Source organism: Lagopus muta, chromosome 2 (assembly GCF_023343835.1).
Source record: "Lagopus muta isolate bLagMut1 chromosome 2, bLagMut1 primary, whole genome shotgun sequence".
NCBI lineage: Eukaryota > Metazoa > Chordata > Aves > Galliformes > Phasianidae > Lagopus > Lagopus muta.
The window spans coordinates 32,937,283-32,956,795 of NC_064434.1; the positions used below are offsets into that span (position 1 = coordinate 32,937,283).

At 35.5% G+C, this 19,513-nt stretch overlaps 2 protein-coding genes across 10 annotated transcripts in view; both read left to right on the plus strand.

Moving 5' to 3' along the window:
* BCKDHB (branched chain keto acid dehydrogenase E1 subunit beta) overlaps positions 1-6,629 on the plus strand; it is a 1,150,961-nt gene extending 1,144,332 nt beyond the window's left edge. Inside the window, exon 11 of the mRNA XM_048934904.1 lies at positions 6,619-6,629. The gene's annotated coding sequence lies outside the window, so the exon portion shown is untranslated. The remainder of the gene's footprint in view (positions 1-6,618) is intronic.
* DOP1A (DOP1 leucine zipper like protein A) overlaps positions 1-19,513 on the plus strand; it is a 63,087-nt gene that overhangs the window by 14,773 nt on the left and 28,801 nt on the right. For 5 of the 9 annotated variants that reach the window (XM_048934839.1, XM_048934838.1, XM_048934844.1 and 2 more), the window contains 13 exons: positions 931-1,101; positions 2,621-2,810; positions 3,450-3,548; positions 4,479-4,578; positions 7,202-7,311; positions 9,397-9,505; positions 11,147-11,267; positions 11,901-12,020; positions 13,476-13,590; positions 13,961-13,990; positions 14,406-14,639; positions 15,838-16,462; positions 18,608-18,882. In XM_048934839.1, coding sequence (XP_048790796.1) covers positions 931-1,101; positions 2,621-2,810; positions 3,450-3,548; positions 4,479-4,578; positions 7,202-7,311; positions 9,397-9,505; positions 11,147-11,267; positions 11,901-12,020; positions 13,476-13,590; positions 13,961-13,990; positions 14,406-14,639; positions 15,838-16,462; positions 18,608-18,882 — 2,299 coding nt within the window. The remainder of the gene's footprint in view (positions 1-930; positions 1,102-2,620; positions 2,811-3,449; positions 3,549-4,478; positions 4,579-7,201; positions 7,312-9,396; positions 9,506-11,146; positions 11,268-11,900; positions 12,021-13,475; positions 13,591-13,960; positions 13,991-14,405; positions 14,640-15,837; positions 16,463-18,607; positions 18,883-19,513) is intronic. The other 4 variants (XM_048934845.1, XM_048934841.1, XM_048934842.1 and 1 more) reach the window with 2 other exon arrangements.

The window sequence follows — 19,513 nt, forward strand, 5'->3', positions numbered from 1 at the left end:
GTACTTTAAATTCAGCTATTCTGTCTTGCATGGGCAATATACTCACAAATAGTTGCTTTTTTTTGGAAGTAAGAATCTCAGCTCTATGTTGGTTGGTGTTTTTTGATTTTTTTGAACTTGTAGCTCAATATTTTTTTTTGTTTGTGCTTTGATTTCAGTAGCTGCAGTATCTCAGTAACAACAAGTTCTAGGACAGAGAAAAATGCTACCTTGTGTAATGTAACTAAGAGCCATTGTTGCTGATGCTTGGGGGGAGACTAAGACATTTACATTGTTGCATTATCAAAGATTCCAGTATTTTTCATGTAAGCAGAATGACTGTGTCTAAGGATCTTGAAGGAAGACTGTGCAATAGTGCTTTAAATGAACAAAAAGACCTTTTCTGTAAGAAAAACAAACCAGTTGAGAATCATAAGGCAGCATTTCCTATAGATAAAGGCAAAAATAAATTACACAATTCTGCAATTTGCAAAGGCTTTCATTTTTCTGTAACATATAAAATTTGTATCCAAAATCCAAAATGATTTTTAATAGTAGATCTACAGGAATATCTTTCATGACACGTAGAGAAGAGGATGAATGAGCAGTTTCAAGAGGAAGGAAAAAAAAAGCTTGAGACAAGGGTCTTCAGTCTCTTAACATCAGTTTTCAATGATTTTGAAGATTGCATTTATATGCACACATCTTTGATTACTGATGTTGTTTGTAATCATCTGTTACATTTAGTACCAATAGCAAAAATGTTTTTAGTATCTAGAAAGCTCTCCTTTATTTAGCTTATTATATTTGTAGCTTTCATTAACTTTGATTTTTCAAGTTAAACTCAAAAACATTTTTTTTTTCCTCTAAGTATTTCATTGTAAACATAAACTGTCTCACTTGTGCAATTTCCAAATATATATGTATGTATATAGAAATTTTTCCCCACAGTTCTGGGCTGTTTCCACTCCTTGCCAATGCCGCTATGTCTGTCAAGCCAACGTTGCTGAGTCTGTATGAGATTTACTACCTCCCTCTGGGGAAAACATTGAAACCAGGTCTGCAAGGACTGTTAACTGGAATTCTGCCTGGTTTAGAGGAGGGGTCAGAATACTATGAAAGGTAAGAATGGGTATGCTAATAAAGCAATATGACTGATTATTTTTCTTGCAACTTTTCATTACATATTTGTAGATTTTTTTTAATTTTTTTTTTTTAAGAGATGACATTTAGTTTCATTCAGTCATATTAATTGCAACTGAGCATTACGATGGAAGATGCCTAACATTACTTATGATAGATTAACTGTTAATTGTTCCTGATGTTGAAAGAGAATTGACAGTAAGTAGACTTAGTGTTATAATTCAGTTCTGGAGATGTATAGCATGTTAGGAACTAGAGAAACTAGGAGCCAGTCTAGAGTCTAGAAGCACTTGTTTACTGTGTGGGTGATGGAGTGTTGGCTCAGACAGCCCAGAGGCTGTGGAGTCTCTTCCTTGTTGCTCTTCAGAAGTTGTCTTGATGTGTTCCTTTGCACCCTGCTCTGGGTATCCTTGCTTGGACATCGCCTGGACCGCATGTTCACAGGGCCCTTTCAGCCTTAACCGTCCTGGGATTCTGTGAACTTACTGCTTGTTTCTTTCCACTGAAGTTATATTTGCTGTAGTCGTAGTATAAAACATGTAACTGAATTCAGGACGCAGCCTAAGCTTCTGTTGTTAAGATTTATTCTTTACCATATCTAAAGTATCATTAAAATACCTACGTTAGAGTCAGACAGCAATGATCCACGTGTCTGCATAGGTTATTAGTATATTTTGAGCAGAGTGGCCTGGGAGGTAATAATTCTTACTTTAAGTGGGCTTAGGCTTTCTGGGTATCTTGACCATAATGTCTGGTGCATTGAGATCTTAACAAAGCAAAGGATGAGTTGCACTCCAAGTCATTGTGTTAGTGGAATTGTTAATGTGCTGACATATTCTGGGTATTTCCAAGAATGTTGCTTGGAGCTCCAGAAGCTGGGGTTATTTCAACTTGTACATGAAGCGCAATTGTAACAGTACCTCTTTCCTGTAGATACAGTGTAGTTGGTATACCTATTTCAGTGGGTAAGGGGCTACTTCTTTGCTACGTAGTTTCCATTGCTCTGGTGGGGGGGGGGGGGAAGGGGGGAGGCACTTTGCTTGCGTCCCAGGTCTGTCATACTTGTGTGAAGGTGCCACAAGGAGATGGCAGAAATGAGGGTAATGGAAGGGATTGCTCTTGCTCAAATGGTTGTTATGCACTACTGCCAGAAGTGCTTGGTGCAAGGAATGAGGGAACAAAAGCTGTATCCTTAAGTAGATGTGCTCTCCTGTTCTGTGTTTAGCAACAGTTGCCTTAAGTAGCAGATGAAAAACCTCTTTGAACACGAGGAATAGTTAGACTTTCTGTAGGCAAGCAGAAGCATTTTGCAAGCCAGGCTGGCTTGCTAGGTTAGATCATTGTGTCCAGGTTGCATTCAGTGGTTCAGAACATGATCAGCCACCCAAAATACAGTGTTAGTCTTCCTGTAAGACCTGATTATTTATTTATTAGAGTTGGGGATAGTGGCAAGGACTGTGATGCATGACCTAATTCAGCTGATGACTTTATTTTGTAGAACAAACACACTGTTGGAGAAGGTTGCCTCAGCTGTGGATCAGTCGGCGTTCTATAGTGCTCTCTGGGGTAGTCTTCTCACAAGCCCTGCGGTTCGCTTGCCTGGAATCACTTACGTTCTCTCCCATTTGAATAGGAAGCTTTCAATGGAAGATCAACTCTATATAATTGGCAGTGATATTGAATTAATGGTAATGTTTTATTGACACCAGTAACATCGGTGTTAGGCTTGGTTATGTAATAACATACTTCCAGAGTGGCTTAAATGTCTTCTGTATCTTTGAATATAGCCTTTGAAAATAATAAATTAAATTAAAAAAAAAGTGCATTTATTTGTTCTGCCTCCAATTAAAGTGATGTTTTGGGGGTATGATAAATGTTGCAAAGCTGAATTAATGTTTCAGAACTGCTTAGGTTTTGTGTAAAGCTGTCCATTCGTTACTCATCAGTTAAAAATGTGGGTTTTTTTGTATTTTTGAAGAATGTATAGTGTTGTTTTGTTCTTTAATATACTGCTACTATAGAGCAAAAATTTAATGTTTATATAGTTCATGGAATCTATTGATTGTGTTTCCTCTGGCCAGCCTGGTCTAGTTGTTAGTGACCCTGCACATAGCAGGGGGGTTGAAACTAGATGATCATTATGGTCCTTTTCTACCCAGGCCATTCTATGATTCAGTGATAAAATAACTATTTCTGTTTTTATCTTGTGTAATTATTCAAAATTATTTAAAAATAGCTATGTTATACATATCACTGCATTTATAAGTGACTATTTTTATTTTATGAATGTTCGGTTACATCTACTTGCAACAATTCTGTTACTTCAGGTGGAAGCAGTAAGCACATCAGTGCAGGATACCAGTGTTTTAGTACAACGGAGCACGCTGGACCTTATCCTTTTTTGTTTTCCTTTCCACATGAGCCAGGTAGGCTATTAATATAAGAGATACTAATTAGCAGACTCCTAAGTGTACTCTACTGCTTAATTATTAGCAGCACTTAGAAATATTTATTAATGATTTATTCCATGATTAAATAGATTCATGTGTAAGAGTTGCTCTGATAGATTTGGTTATTCTCACGTCACGATCTTGGCCCTTGTTCTTTCTAACTTTATGCATTATCTTTTAACTTTTGTGTCCGCAAACCCAATGTAGTGTTAATCAAGAGCTTTTAGTTTGTCCTAATTTCATCTGCAAACAAGTTACCTGTTCATGTTCTGTTTTCAGTTCTTAAGTGTTGAAAAGCAGTTAAAGTTGATCTTTTTAGAATAAGTGCTTCAGAACATGAGAGAATTAAAGATGATTTGTTTATTGATATAAGGTCTCTTCTTCATTTTTTTTTTCAATTATTATTTTTTAATATATGCACATGAAATTGATTCATACTTTCTCAGAAATGATGGGAATTTCTTACTTTGCTGTAAAAAGAGCTGTGTTCTTGCTTTATGGAACTGTTTGTGTTATCAGTTGCTACATGAGTATGTTTGTGTCTGTTTAGATACTAGGATGCTTATTTCTGATTTTAATATTAAGATTTACAAAAGCCTTCAAAAACAATAATGGGTAGACTAAAGAATTTTAAATAGCTTTTTAATTTTTTAACTAGATGTTAGTGTAATTTGCTTCATAGGATTTTTTACAAGGTATTTTCATTAATTAGAAAAAAAATGAGTTGTTAATGAAGTCAAGTATTTTTGCTGTTCGTAAAGGGTGCATGCTATTACTAAGAGTCTATTCAAATAACAACTGCATACTGGAACATGAAATTAACTGGTTTTGTGTATGCTAAGCTGCCAGATTAGAAAAAGTGTTACTTTTCATAATTAAATTGAGTCATGTTTCTAACTTCTTCAGGCAACGCGTCCCGACATGATCAGAATTTTGTCAGCAGCCCTACATGTGGTACTGCGCAGGGATATGTCACTCAACCGAAGGCTTTATGCATGGCTGCTGGGTAGGTTTGTTTTATTAGGTAATTTGTTTTATTTTTGACTGAAAGTTGAAGAAAAATCATTTGTCCATTGGCTGCATTTTGTGTTACAGAGAAAATGATTATTGGAAAAGGGAAATATCTTTTGTATTGTTAGGAAGAAAAGCAGCATCCTTCTCTGTTGGCATAACAAATGAAGAATGTCATTCTGGAACTGCTTCCTGTTACATAAATTATTTGTGCATTTTCTTGTAGCAGTGGTTATATGGGCTGCATTCAGGAAGAAATTCCAGTGTAATAGGCCTGCATAAGTGGACATTGAAAGGCAAGTTTTGTCTCCCTAAGATCTTACAATGGAAGAATTGATAACAGGCATTACAGCATCGGACAGTTGGAGCATAGTAGGAAAGAGAGGGGATGAAAGTGAAACAGTGTCAAAGTGTGTTGATAATATATTGATGGAGGACTGAATATGCAAACCTTAACTTCGGGCTTTGTTAAATATTTGTGTGGTTGGATTAACAAATCACCAATCACTTTAATTGGTCTTCAAGGTGCTAATACAGAACTTCAACCCCTTTCTGGGAGTGCAAATGGGCTGATGACATGACACACACTTTCACTTCTATCAAATGATAGATTACTAATGTAATACGTGTTTATTCTTTTCTATGAAAGCAGATGATAGTCAAAAAAGAGTGATAGAGAAGAAGAGATGTTTAGAAGACTTTAGTAATTACTTTGGGTAACATTTAGAAAACGAGAAAATTAAAAAAAAAAAAATACTTTTATTCAGTCTTGTTTTGAGAAAATGAAATCGGTGGTTGCATGCAGCTGGCCTATTTTTCTTTATGATCACTGTCAGAGCACTTAAATATGGAAGTCAGCACCTCTGACATGTAAGTTCTTAAAACTGTTGTAGAATCTGGAGACTGAGTGGAGAGAAACTGGAGGGAAAACTGTTTCATGTTCTGCTTTTACCTTTTTTGTTTAGCTTTCCAGCTCACCAGCCAATACTTTTGAGCTTCTCAGGCTATCCAGAGCCCTTCCCAGCAACTGTTGTATATTTCCCAGCTGGTAGATATGACATGAAAGGCAGGTAGCTTGTGGGTAAATAGTCGGAGAACATGAAAGAGAGAACTGAAAGTAGTAAGGGAGGGATGAGATCAGCAAAATTTTGTATATGGGAATTAGTTTTGTTGCAGAAGAAGTTGCAGGGATTTAATGGTTTAACATGAAAAAAAAATCTTTCTGTATTTCTTTAGTTTTGCTGTTTATAGAACTAAATAGATTGTTTATTTTTAATACTGTATTTCAAATTCACATAACTTATTGCCAAATGGATACCACTAGGTATACTAATTTCAGCTAAAATCTTTATTAATGCCCTAATAACTTCTGAAGTCTGTGACTTGCAAAGTGTTCATCTTCTGAAGAACGACAGTGAAATGCACAATCATGCATTCAGATACCTACATTATCCAGCTTAGAGAACAGTAATTCCCAAATTAAGCACTGTACCAACATTTCAGCTAAGTTTGGGGGATTAGATGTATCATCTACTGTCATTGAAGAAGATAATTCATGCTTTTTTAAAAATCAGTGTTTTTTCAGTTGTGTAAGTTTCTACAGCTATCTCCACAGAAAAATGCTGAAACTTCAGAAAAAGGTTTCAAAATGAATTTTTCTGGTCCTGTTTTATGAATTGCTGGTGCCTCCATTTTGCTTATCTTTGGAGAGAGTAAATGGCAATATGGCTATGCTTGGTTTTTTTTTTGATGTTGTGCTCCTTTTTGTGTGTGCGTAAGGGAGTCGGTTATATTTGAGGACTCTCTGAACTCTTATATTCTGCATGAGATTATTTAATTCTGGTGTTGGCTATTCCTCCTTATTGTTTTGTAGCTGGAGATGTCTTCTTATGTCTCTAGATGTAAATATGACGTTCTGTCTCTTTGAACCCATGCTAGCTTAACCATTGATAACAATGGTTGTTTTAAGTTGGAATTAATCTTCTTAGGCTTTCCTTCCTTGTTTTTTGTTTTTTTTTTGTTAATTCTGAACAAGAACTGAGGAATGGAGTAAATATTCACTTGGTTCTTCTGAAAAAAGAAAAAATAATAAAATAAATTGGTAAAATTTAGAAACCTTTCAAAGTGAAAGTTTAGCTTCTTTTAAATTTATAATAATAAAGTTGCTTTTTTGGAATATGAATGATCAGTAGATGACTAATATTCTTTCTGTATAGGTATTTTAGTCATATCAGAGTGTTTTTAGTGATTATCTATTTATATTTAAAATACCAAATTCTGTGTTCTCTTATTATTAATACTGATATATTCTTATGAGACATAGTCCTAGAGTGTTTTCCTAGAACTATGCAGGCTTTGGACTCTTTTTGTGATAAGTAATTTGATTGGTGGTGTTGTGTGAAGCTAAATTCTGTAACTTGTGTGCAAACTGCTTGTATGGAAGTATCAATTAGTTCCTATATTAAACTCTTTTAAATCATCTCTCTCTTGCCAACATTACTTGGACATCATCTTGGTAAGTTATCAGTGCTAGTGTGTTGATTTGTAGTTTAAAGAAATTGACAAAATGTTCTATTAAGAGACAAGTATTTATTGCCTTGTCTTCTGTTTCCTTTAAGGTTTTGATAACAATGGTGCCCTTATAGGACCCAGAAGTACAAGGCACAGCAATCCTGAGGAGCATGCTACTTATTATTTCAACACCTTCTCTAAGGAAATGTTAGTCCAGGTAGGCATACAATATTTTATCGTAGCACATAGAAGTAGATAATGATCAAAGTTACTATTCTTGTCTTTTGAGTTGACGTTTCAATTTCTGTCTTACTGTGGTATTTTGTCCTCCTCTTCTGAAACCATCTCAATGAAACATGTAATAAATATAAGGTAATGTCATTCTTTAAAGTGATGGTATGATCAGGACAGATATTAGATTCTTGCCTGTCGTATTCTTCCATGAAAGCAGCACGCATGAAAGATATTTGATTATAAGCCCAACACATAACAAGACAGAACTGGAGAGTTATTTTCACTGATGTAGATTCAGAAAATTCCTATATTTTGGGAATCATAAAATTTTGATTAGGTAAACATTCCTCAGAAGGCCTGGGCATAAATGATCTTCTTTCCCTCTAGGCAAGGAGAAGGTTCTTTTGGCTGTCCATTGATATCCATTGATAGTTAGGGATAGTTGACTGTCATGCTGTTTGACCCTTAAAACCTTGCTAAATGTGCTGAGTTTACCAGGTCTCAAGGACTGGTGTTTCTTCTCTCACAGTAATTGGAGGATACAGATGTCTTTCAAGATGCTGTGCCTGATCTTTAAATCAGGTAGAAGTTTTCTTATTAAGGGCAAATTGTTACAGTTGGAATTTTTCTGATAGTAAGAATTGCAGTACTATGTATAGGAATTACAGTGAGGATTTCAATCTGATTTGCTGACAAAAGCATATTTAGCTCTCAACAACTTAAAGGTGAAATCCAGTGGAGAATAAGCACTTCCGATTTAAAATGAAGTTAATGAGATCTGCTGTTTTACTGATGAGAAAGTGACCTGAATTCTAATGAAGCAAGGACATTGCTGGCCCTCTCTCATCTTTTTCTTGTCATCTTTCTGCCTCCTGTGGCAGATAATTCAGAAATTCTTCACAATTTTCTTTCTGTACAAAATCTGGTAGGCTTTTAGCATCTTTTTGGCACTTGTTAGAAAATTCTGATTGTCCTTCTAAATCTGTATGTGTGTCTTAGTGTTATAAAAGCTTTCCTGTCTGAAAAAACTACAAGCAGTGTAGAGTTGATGTAGATCTTTAAGCAGGCCCTACTGTTACACTAGATTGGGAAGTGACAATTTTTGGCAATGATCATTGTCTTATATTGTTTGCTTTGAATCATTTTCATGATGTCAAAAGCAATTGTTTGGTCTACATAATATGAATTACATATGCCTTGTAAAAACCATTTGCTGTCATTGAGAAGATTTCAAAAACATTATTCTTTTTTGCTGCCTTCTCTATATGTCTTCTTATTCATTTATTCCTCCCATCTTATTCACTGAGATAATGTAATAAGAATTCTGACCTTCCAAAGGCACATTGCAGTACAAAAGATTTCTCTTTCAAGATATTGGCTTATACCACCTGATTTATAGTGGATATAAAAGCTGAATCTGTTTTCCTGCCTCATTTCCTCTCTTCCTTCTTTCTCTTCTTCAGAAGCTGTAAAATAAAATTAAAAAAAATAAAAAATAAAAAATGTCAGCAACAGAGAAAACTGAACTGAGTCTGTAGCAGTTTAGTTGGGCTATTTTTAGTTCTACAGCTTATACTCTAAACTGCTTCAGTGCAGAAACTCAGTTTTTCTGTTTGTTTTGAAATTGTCGTTGCTGTCTCTTCAACTTAGTCAAGAAAGTGATGTACAACATAGATTTTTGTGGGATAGATGGACAGATTACTTTTTTATTTCTTCCTTAAATTCTACATCTGCCTACCTTACATTCTCATCAAGTTTCTTCATTACTTTTCTTGTTGTCTTTTGTATTTTCAGGAAGCTGTGAGATGTTACCTATTTAAAATATGTTACTGGGTGTTCTCTATTTTCTTTTGACTTATGGTATATACTTGTTAATATTTCTGTAGATGAGAATTTTATCTCCTTGGCAAAACTGAGAAAATGTTAAAACTTGGAGACAATGAGCTGCAGTGAGATAATGGTTTCCAGTACTGCGAGTTTTCCATTTATATGCAGCCCTGCTGATTTCTTCAAAAACTGTTTTCTGTTTGGTTTTTCTTTTTCTCTCTTACACTATTGTTCTTTGTAGGCCATGACTGGAATATTACAAGTTAACGGACATGGAGAAGAAAGCACGTTAATGCAAGACTTAAAGCCTTTTCGAATTCTTATCAGTTTGCTGGATAAGCCTGAACTGGGTAATTTTCATTTTCCTATTCTAGTCTTTATTTTGTTTTACATGACTTGGCATAACTCTTGTTTTTTTTTTCTTCTGTTGGTCAACTTAAAACAAAGCTGTATTCCTAATGACAGCATTTGTATCAGCCGGTTAGCTGGATTTCTAGATCTTCCAAGCCAATTATTTAATGTGGTTGTTAGATTTATCCTCATTCAAAGTCATTTTCTTCTACGTTCACCACAGGGAACAGAAAGCTGAAGTCATAGGCAGAAAAAAAGCATGTTGAAAGAAATGCAAATACACTATTTCTCATTTCTTTATTCAAATAGTGACTTTACTGTTTTAAATCTCGGGTGTTGCTTTTGGGAACAATATGGTCATTCTGCTAATGTACACATAGAGATCAGAGATATTAGCGACAAAACACTTCATTACAAAATTACTATCTGTAAGGAAGCAAGTATTACTTCATTTTTATTTTTGTTTTTCACTGTTTTAAATGTTAACATGCAGTTTTCAGCAGGTAAGTGCAAAGGACTGAGAATGAAAGTAGGTAAGATGAAAGAACTGACAACAATTAAGCCTTTTTTTTTATTACAACAGTTTTAAAGGTGACTAAAAATTAGCAGAATTTTCTGTGTATGCCCTAAGATTTGAGGGTAGAGTAATAAAAGCTTAAAAATGCATCACTTGTAAGGGTGCAACCTGAAAAGAAAGTGGTTAAGACAGACTACCAAGAACAAAGTATCTGACAAGAACTTGTCTTTCTGATACTTTTTGATTTCTGGGGTCAGTTTGTATTTTCTGGGGCCAGTTTATTTTTTGAGAGGCAATGTGCACATGAAGTTTTTATAAGGTAAGTGACACTCTGAGAATTCTTTCAGCAAAGTGACACAGAAGAAGCTAGTGAGATTTCAGCTTGACTCAATGGTCGTACTGTCACTGAAGGCAGTTAAATGAGGCTAAATGACATGACCAGAAAGCAAATATTTCATCAGGATCACTTTTTGAACTAATCAACTGATCTCAGAATTGTTGTTTGTTAATTTTTTTTTTTCCCTTAAAATTCAGAGTTTATCTCAGCAGATGGTATTTAAAAGAAAAAAAAATCCTGTATTTCTATCTGGAATTAATCAAAACATGCCTCAATTTAAAAGGAAAATGTTCAGAATGTTTTATCTTGCGTAATTTGGTTTAAAATGTTTGAGTATATTTTTTGTATATTAACAGCATGAGTTAGCTTCTGAGCAGGTATTCCAAAATAGTTGTTTAAAAGCTACCTCTGATTAGGAATCTATGAAGTCATATTTCAATGAAGCTAATAATACCTGGGAGTCTGCTTGAACATGAGCTATGCTAATGTGTTTTGCTTTTGAACTAGATGTGTTTGTGTGCAAGCAATCATTGTATACATATGGGAAAAAAATTGCTCTTGTGATTTATTATAGTTCTGGTTATTGTAATTGCCTGATTATTTCTAGAAAGCAAAAAACAAACAAACAAACAAAAAAACCTTTCTGAAATGTATATAGTTTATGAAATTGAACGGAAGGAATTTTGTGGTTTCAGTAACCACAGCTAGCTAATTATTTAAGTTTCACATGTGGATTGCTATGGTGTTATAACTGACAAGACTATAATTGCTGGTATTTCACTTTAGGCCCTGCCATCCTAGAGGATGTGTTGATTGAAGTATTTCGAACATTATATACACAGTGCAAAACAGAGCTGGAGCTTCAGGCAGAGCCTTCTTTCAACAAAGATCACACGCAGCTGAGCAGGTGAATGATACGTGGAATGTATTTTGTATTTAAACAAAAAAAGCCTTTTTGTGTCTGAAAGCATGCTGTATCTAGGCCATGATTGCAAAGCCTGTGAGACTGTGACCTTGTTTTCTTTCTGATATGGGTTCTATTGATAGCAATTGCAACTTCTGTGCTCTGTGCTGCAGGGATATTGCTTTTTTTTTTTTCTGTTTTTTTTTTTCTTCAATTTTTACAATGAAATTTACTCCTTTTTTTTTTTTCTTTTTTCCATGACAAAAATGTTTGCTCGATACAGCTGAAATTCAGTATTTTCGCTGGCTGTATCATAGAATAAAATTGAAGATAGAGAGAAGTATAAAAAGTATTTTAAGGTTTCTGATGTCTGTCTTAAAATGCAGAAGAGGGAAGCCCCAAGTGTGGAAGAAACAACTACGGGAGAGATAATGAGAAAACAGACAGGAAGGCTAGCAACCATACAGAGACATGGGTGTACTGGGCCTACTGCTGTACTGAACTCTAAGGCAGGGTTGGAGCTGGGGGAGATGGTGATTCATCAGTATCAATTGTTGATGGATGAACTTGACATGTGGTTAAGTAACTCAGAAATGAAGCATAAAAATATTAAATATTTCTTTTATTTTCTTTTAGCAAACTGAGGGAAAACAAGAAAACAGCAGAATTGATCAAAACTGCCAATCTCCTATTCAATTCCTTTGAGCCTTATTATATGTGGGATTACATTGCTCGTTGGTTTGAAGAGTGTTGTAGGTAGGAAATAATACTTTCTCTCTGTGTATGTAAAATTGAAGTTATCTTTTGTTTTATAGTTGTTTGGTTTTTTTTTTCTTTTTGTTTTCATCATAGAATTTAACCTAATGTAAATGTGATCATCTAGGCTGTAAGTCTGACTAACCTGCTTGTCTTCTGTGACAAGATGACCCACTTAATAGATGAGGGAAAAGCTGTGAATGTTGTTTATCTGAATTTTAGTACAGCATTTGACACAGTTTTTCACTGTATTCTAGAGAAGCTGGCTGCTCATTGCTTGGAAAAGTATACAGTTTGGTAAAGAATGAGGTAAAGCCTCATTGACCAGGCTCAGAGAGTCCACATGAATTAAGTTTAGATTCATTTGCAACTGACCTGTGACATTCCCCAGGGCTCAGTGCTGGAGACAGTTCTGTTGAACATTTTTATCAGATCTAGATGAGGGGATGGGCTGTTGAGGGTAGGAATTCACTGCAGAGGAATCTGGATAGGATGAATCAGTGAGCTGAGTCCAGTCACAATATTCACCAAGGCTCAGTTCTAGGTCCTACACTTGAGTCACAGCAGCCATATGCAGTGCTGTGGGCATGGGGAAGAGTGGATGGAAAGATGCCTGGCAGAAAAGGAGCTAGGGTTGGTGATTGACAGCTGGTGAATGTGAGCCAGCAGCGTGCCCATATGGCCAAGAAGGCTGTCCGTGTCCAGGCCTGCATCAGGAATTGTGTGGCCAGCAGGGCTAGGGAAGTGATTGTCCCTTTGCTCTGCACTGGTGAGACTGCACCTGGAAGCATTGCAGCTTTCTTGACTGCTGAACAAAACTTTGGCTGAACTTACATCCCACCAGCCTCATGAATGAATTGGAGAAACAAATTGTTTTGCTGGTATCCTTTATCATATTTTCAGATAGCAACATGCTTTCAGAGGATGTTTTTGTTTTGTCTAAATTATAAAAGTCATCTTGTTGATAGTAAAGCAATGCAGGTATTTGACAGTGAAGTGAATGTTCAGATGAGCTTGTTTTGTTTTCATCTTGTGCAGCTTTAAAGCTTCATGGGCCTTTTATTTTATTTTTGGTTATTTTTATCTTAAATTTTTAATGCCTTGGCTTTTGATCTCTTCAAAATGACAATTTTCAGTAGCCCCATTCCTTTAATTCTGTTATTGGTGACCATGCTTGTGGCGTTAAATGTTGCTGTAAGTGGTGGTGTACAAATGCAGTTTTCTTCAGCTTGCATTTCGTTATTTTATGAATAAAGACCCTTCTACAGTGAAAGGATGGTTGCGTGCTTGCAGTAGAAGTCACAGTGGGGTCAAGTGAGGTACTTACGAACAAACAAGGAGTCTCCTTTTTCTGTTAAGGATTGTCTTTGGTGTGCACAGCTTTGTATTGCAGTAATGTGGTTCATTTAAGAGGAGAAAAAAAAATGACGTTTAAACTTTGTTTGAATTTTGCAGGAGGACATTACACGCCAGACTTCAAACTGGGCCTGCAGGTGGTAATGAGCAATCTGAGTTACCCCTGACAAATTTCTGCTTGTTAGTGGATTTTTTGTTGGATATAGTTTCTTTGGTAAGAACTGCTTTATCTGTTGCTAGTACTGGAATACTGTATGTTTAAAGTCTACGGAAATAGCATATCTGCTTTGTTAAATTTATTTAATTGTTGGGCATCTTTAAATGAAGTTATGATGCTTATACCTGAAACTTCTTTGTTGTTGTTTGTCCTCTGTTTCTTTTCTCAAAATGCCACTGTATTAATTACAAGCATGGTCTTCTGTAACTATTTATTTGTCAGTTAGATACACAACTTTCCTTTAAGACTCCTTTAAATGTCATGATAATGTATCATCTGTTGGCATTGCTTAATGTAGCAATGACTGTTGAAACTGTTTTGCTTTCTATACTGTCTTTCTTCAATTCTTTGCTTTCTCATTTCAAAGCCTACTAGAAGCATGAGAGTGCTGTGTCAGGTATGGCAATCAGCCTGTTTTTCATTTATTTATACTTATTACACTTTTGTTTATCTTTGTTGTTGTTGTTGTTCTTAAATTCGTATGTTAAAGTTATTAAAATAATAGTGTTATTCTTTAATCTTATTAAAATACATTGTAACATGTATGTAGTGAGCATGATGTACAGTTCTGAAAGAAATAAGTGTATCTGTTGGTTACTTGCTTGTAAAGTTAATTTTCTAAATTTTTGAAAGTATGTAGTTCTTATTCTCAGATGTTAAGGTTTTCGTTTTCTTTTTTTTTTTTTTTTTTTTTTTTAATTTTCAATGCATTTGGAACACAGTTAATCAGATGGCCAGTAACATTGTTATAGCAAATAATTTTAAGATGGAGTTTGTGTTCCAACACCTGAGATGTGCTATTTCTTTTTCAGGAGACTTACATTGAAATACAGACAGAGCACTTGCCTCAGCTGTTGCTCAGAATGATTTCTGCACTGACGAGCCATCTTCACACTTTGCACTTGTCTGAGCTTACGGATTCTCTCAGACTCTGCTCGAAGATCCTTAGTAAGGTTCAACCTCCCCTGCTCTCTGCAGGTATGGATGGTACACTGCAGCTTCCTAGTGGACACAGCAGCTCCATCAAAGAATGGGAAAATAAAAAGGTAAGTGATGTTATATTGAGCAGTGTCAGGGGAAAAAGAATTTTACTTCTTTTGTTCATCTGTTTTCCTTTAATGAGAAGTAGATTTTCTAAGTCAGTGTTGGACTGCTAATTTTCATAAGATTTAGTTTAACATAAAGAAATATACATATAAAACTTGGATCATCAAAAGAAATTACATCATTGTGGTAAAAAAGTCTTGATTCTTAAGGGTTTTTACCCAGATTTAATATTACATGTATATAGTTTTATGATTTGGAAGTGTTTCAGAGTAATTAACTAAAATTGCTGTTTGAAGTTCACTGGATGCACTTCAGTAGTCTGATCCTGTAGAGTAACCGGACTTGAAAGAGTTCTCTGCTTTGCTTATCTATCTGGCACATGTTAATTCTCCTCTCACTCACTTTATGTGCATCAGATTAATGCTTATCTGTTGTTTTATTGTCAAGTCTTAGAATAATAAATAAATATCAAATAAAGGAATAGAAGATACAAATCAACCAGCAATTATTTCTCTTCCAACATTTTTGTTTAACGTGTTCCATGCAACCAGACCACTTCAGGTATGTGAAGTGGCATGCCCTGAAATCCTTCCTCTCCAGCAGATCCGGCTAAAGAAAGTAAAGGAACATCATGCAGTGACTGAGATTGCAAGTGATAGATGGGGGTCACTGCTCAAAGTAGGAATGATTTCAGAGTTGGATTCTACTTTAAAGCTAGGTTGAGTTGGTTGGGATCGCATCTAACTTGGTTTGGAGTATCTCCAAAAATGAAGATTCTGTGACTTCTTCTGTACAGTTGTTTGCACTGTTAGATTATTCTAATGAGGATTTCCATATGTTAGAGATTGCTCCCTCCAGTACACATACTTGAGCACAGTATTCTAGATGTGGCATTAAAACTTCTGTACAGAAGGGAATCATCTCTTCCCTTGACATGCTGGCTACACTTCTAATACAGTCCAGTATGTGGACTTCTTTTGTATCTGGAAGTCCACATACAGTACTAGATTTGTTTATTATCAGTTGATCTGCCAAGCTTACTGAAAGAGCCCATGAAAACGCTTAACAATCTATGTTATTTTGCAGAAAATGTGTTTATAGGAATAGATTTAAAACTGGGTGATACATCTGTGACAAATATTTTCTTACTAACAAATAACCCATTTTAAACAGTCATTTAACTTCTATCTTAATTAGGTGCCATCCGTTTCTCTCGAGAATCCTAATGATGTGTTTGAAGATGGTGAAAATCCTCCAAGCAGTCGATCATCAGAAAGTGGATTCACAGAGTTTGTACAATACCAGGCAGATACTACTGATGACATTGACAGAGCACTAAATGAAGGTCATGGTGCACCTGGCATTCCTATTATAGGTAGCACATCCTCAGAGACTGAGACAGCATCAACCGTGGGATCTGAGGAAACTGTTGTACAGCCTCCTTCCATAGTAACACAGGGAACAGCAACTCGAAGTGGGAAAACGATACAGAAGACCGCAATGCAGTGTTGTCTGGAGTATGTTCAACAGTTTCTAACCAGATTTATCAACCTGTATATCAGTCAGAGCAATTCCTCGTCTCAGCCCTTAGGGACAGAGCTTCTGGTAGACGCTGCTAGAGAGCAAGGACAGACCTCAAAATGGGATAGAGAACCACAAGGAGATGCTAAGGTGAAAAAAATGAACAAGAAAAATTCACCAAAAGAATACCTTCCTGCCTTTGTTGCTGCTTGTCAGCTTTATCTTGAATGTTCAAGCTTTCCCGTTTACATTGCTGAGGGAAACCGTACTTCAGAATTACATCCTGGCAAGCCTGAAGTTGGTAAGCTGGACTCTGTTCTTCATTTCTATAGTTCTTGCTTTCAAAACATTTTTAAAATAATTGTGTTACTTCTTTGTGTGTGCTCCTGTTTACCATTTCCCTCAGAAATACAAGTTTCCTTCTTTATCGGTTTGTTTGCTTTTTGAAAGTTAACTCTTTCTTCATAGATTTCCTCAGGAACGATGCTGGGATGGGATTTGAAACCAATTAGAATTGGGATAACAAATATGAATTATACAAACTGAAGCCTTAGAGTAGTACCTAGACTTTCAAGTGTTCCTTTTTACTGGGTGAATCCAGGAATGTTTTGTGATAATCTTGCATAATGTGACTATGAAATATGTAATTAATGGTTTGGTGAGGTTTGTTTGTTTGTTTGATTATTTTTCAAATACTACCAGCCTACAATTGAATGATTGAGTGTTGTGGCAGATGATTGAGAGAACTTTGAAATATCAGCTACCTGCTTATTACATTTCTATACACCATATATCATAATTGTCTTATGAATTCCAAAGGAGAAAGCCCATAAAACTTGAATAATAACTTACGTCTCGTGAACACGAAGGCAATACTTCTAGGAATCCCATTCACTTTGCTAATTGTCTTAAATTTGTATTGCTCATTTTCCAGCTGAGCTTTCTCATTTGTAGTGTTGAATTCGGAGTCTGTTATGCAGTTTAGCTTTGAGGAGTACACATAAATTGCAGGTGGTTGAGGTTAACTGTAAAAGAGTTTGGTTTTGCTTCAGATGTGAACATAAACTGTGCAGAATGGCAGACAGGAGTAGCAGTGGGAATGGGACTGTAAAGCTTTCCAGGGAGCCCTGGTTTCTATAGGTTCTGCTGGCTAGCTGGAAAACAGGAGAAGGTAATTCTTGTAATTCATGCACCAGCCTTTTCTTTATCTACTGCTATGTTTCTTTACTGCAGTGGAAGCTGTTATTATTCAAGGGTTCCTGAGAATGGAAAATGCTTTTGAGTTATATTGATGATGATTCTATTGCTTTTAACCAGTAGTGTCATCAGTTATTTATGTGAAGGAGCCAAATTAATCTTGTATTGAGAGAATATAACTGTACTGCTATATTTTGCATATTGTCCATTGCTGCATTCTCATTTTCTCAAGTAAGTGTGCTATTATTGCCTCAATTCCATTTTTAACATCTTCAGTCTCAAAACAACATTTGTATCTGTTAACAGTAGAATGTTATGTGGGATTGTTAGCTATATTTTTGCTCTAAATTATTTGGCAGAATTATTATACAAATTAGAAATCACCTTAATTCTAAGTAGATGCTGTATTTGTGCCTTGTAGGCATACGTGAAGACATATTATCTAATTGTAGAACTGTTTACCTATTAAGAAGTCTTTCTGGTGTTTAAGAAAAAATAGTTTGGTATCCCTAAGGTAGAGGGGTGCTTTATTCACTTGAGTTGACTGTGTATAAAGACACTGAATTCAGAGAAAAACTCTTAGATTATTAGGATAGTGTGTGGTGTTAAGTGTGGGAACAGTTAAAAGGAGAAAGCAACAGCCAACACAGAAAGCAAAGTCTGATCCAGTAGGATCAATTTTCTGACACTGGAAGTATCAGTTTTTGCAGATACTTTTACATTTACATGTTTCCAGTAAATTCTTTCAATTTTTTTTATCAGAAAAGGCTTGAGTTGGATATGTTTCTGTGTGTATGTAAACAATAAGTATGAACCAACTCATGTTTGTGTGTGAATTATTACAGACTATAAGCAGCACTATTGAAACATGATTTACTGATTAAGAACGCCCTGAAGATGGGCAGTGAATGCAGAGAGATGCATCTACGAAAAGTACAGTTTTGCTTAAAGTATGAAGTTGTGTGGATGCAATTCTATACAATGTATTTTGTCCTTCCTTCTTCAAATTTTCTGTTTTTTAGTTACTAAATATTTGAAGTCTTACAAGGTTACGTTCTTGATTAGCTAATTTTTCAGACAGATATATCAGGAAGTATCTCTCCTGTGTGCACTTTGCTAAACAGGTTTGGTGACAAGGTTGAAAAATGAAAAATAAAGTACAAATGTGCTGATGGCTGTGAAATATAGAAGAAAAAATTCACAGCAAAATTGTTGTTAAATAAAAATATATCTCTGATTTTTATTTCAGACTGTGAACAAGTGCAGCCCCCACTTTGGCTTCAGACTTTAATGAATGCTTGCAAGCAAGCGAGTGATTTCAGTGTTCAGGGTGTAACTATTTCCCTTGTGATGGACTTGGTTGGATTGACTCAATCTGTAGCACTCGTCACTGGAGAAAATTTGAACAACGTGGAAACAGCTCAGCCTCTTAGCCCTAACCAGGGAAGAGTGGCTGTGGTTATCAGACCTCCTCTTACACAAGGCAATCTGAGATACATGGCTGAAAAGACAGATTTCTTTAAGGTACTGTGCAGCAACTCACTGATGCTTTCTTTATATTTTTTTCTTGACTGATAAGGACTGACAGTTGTTGCCATGTAGTCATTCTTGATTTGATAAAAAAAGTTTTCCTTGCTGAGTGTTCTGATAACAGCTGTAATCCGTGTTGATGTCTAAATGAACACATGTAGTAATGTTTCCCACTGTGATTGTTTTACTGGCTGCTTGGGTGAGAACACTTAATTTCAAAACTATAGGTTCAAACGTAAGTGAGAGCTGATTGAACATAATCATTAACTAGCAAAGATATGAAGTGGAGATAGATATACATGATTTATTACTCTGGTAAACCACGCTTTGCATTTTTTATTACTTATTACTTTATTACTTTAAATTACAAATGTAAATCAGGAGCAGGGTGTGTTATGTAGTTAATTATTTTCAAGTGGAAATTTATTTCTGGAGATACCTGTGAGTTCTGACTCGTAACAGGATTTCTTTGTGTGGTTGGCTATTGCAGTGTTTCAAATAGCTGTGTATGTTCATACAATTAGAACAGTTTTATAGATTGCCTCTTTGTCATAAGCCATCATCATATGCATTTCCCATAACTGCATAGAACTCAGCATAGTTCAGAACAAAACTTTAGGCCAAG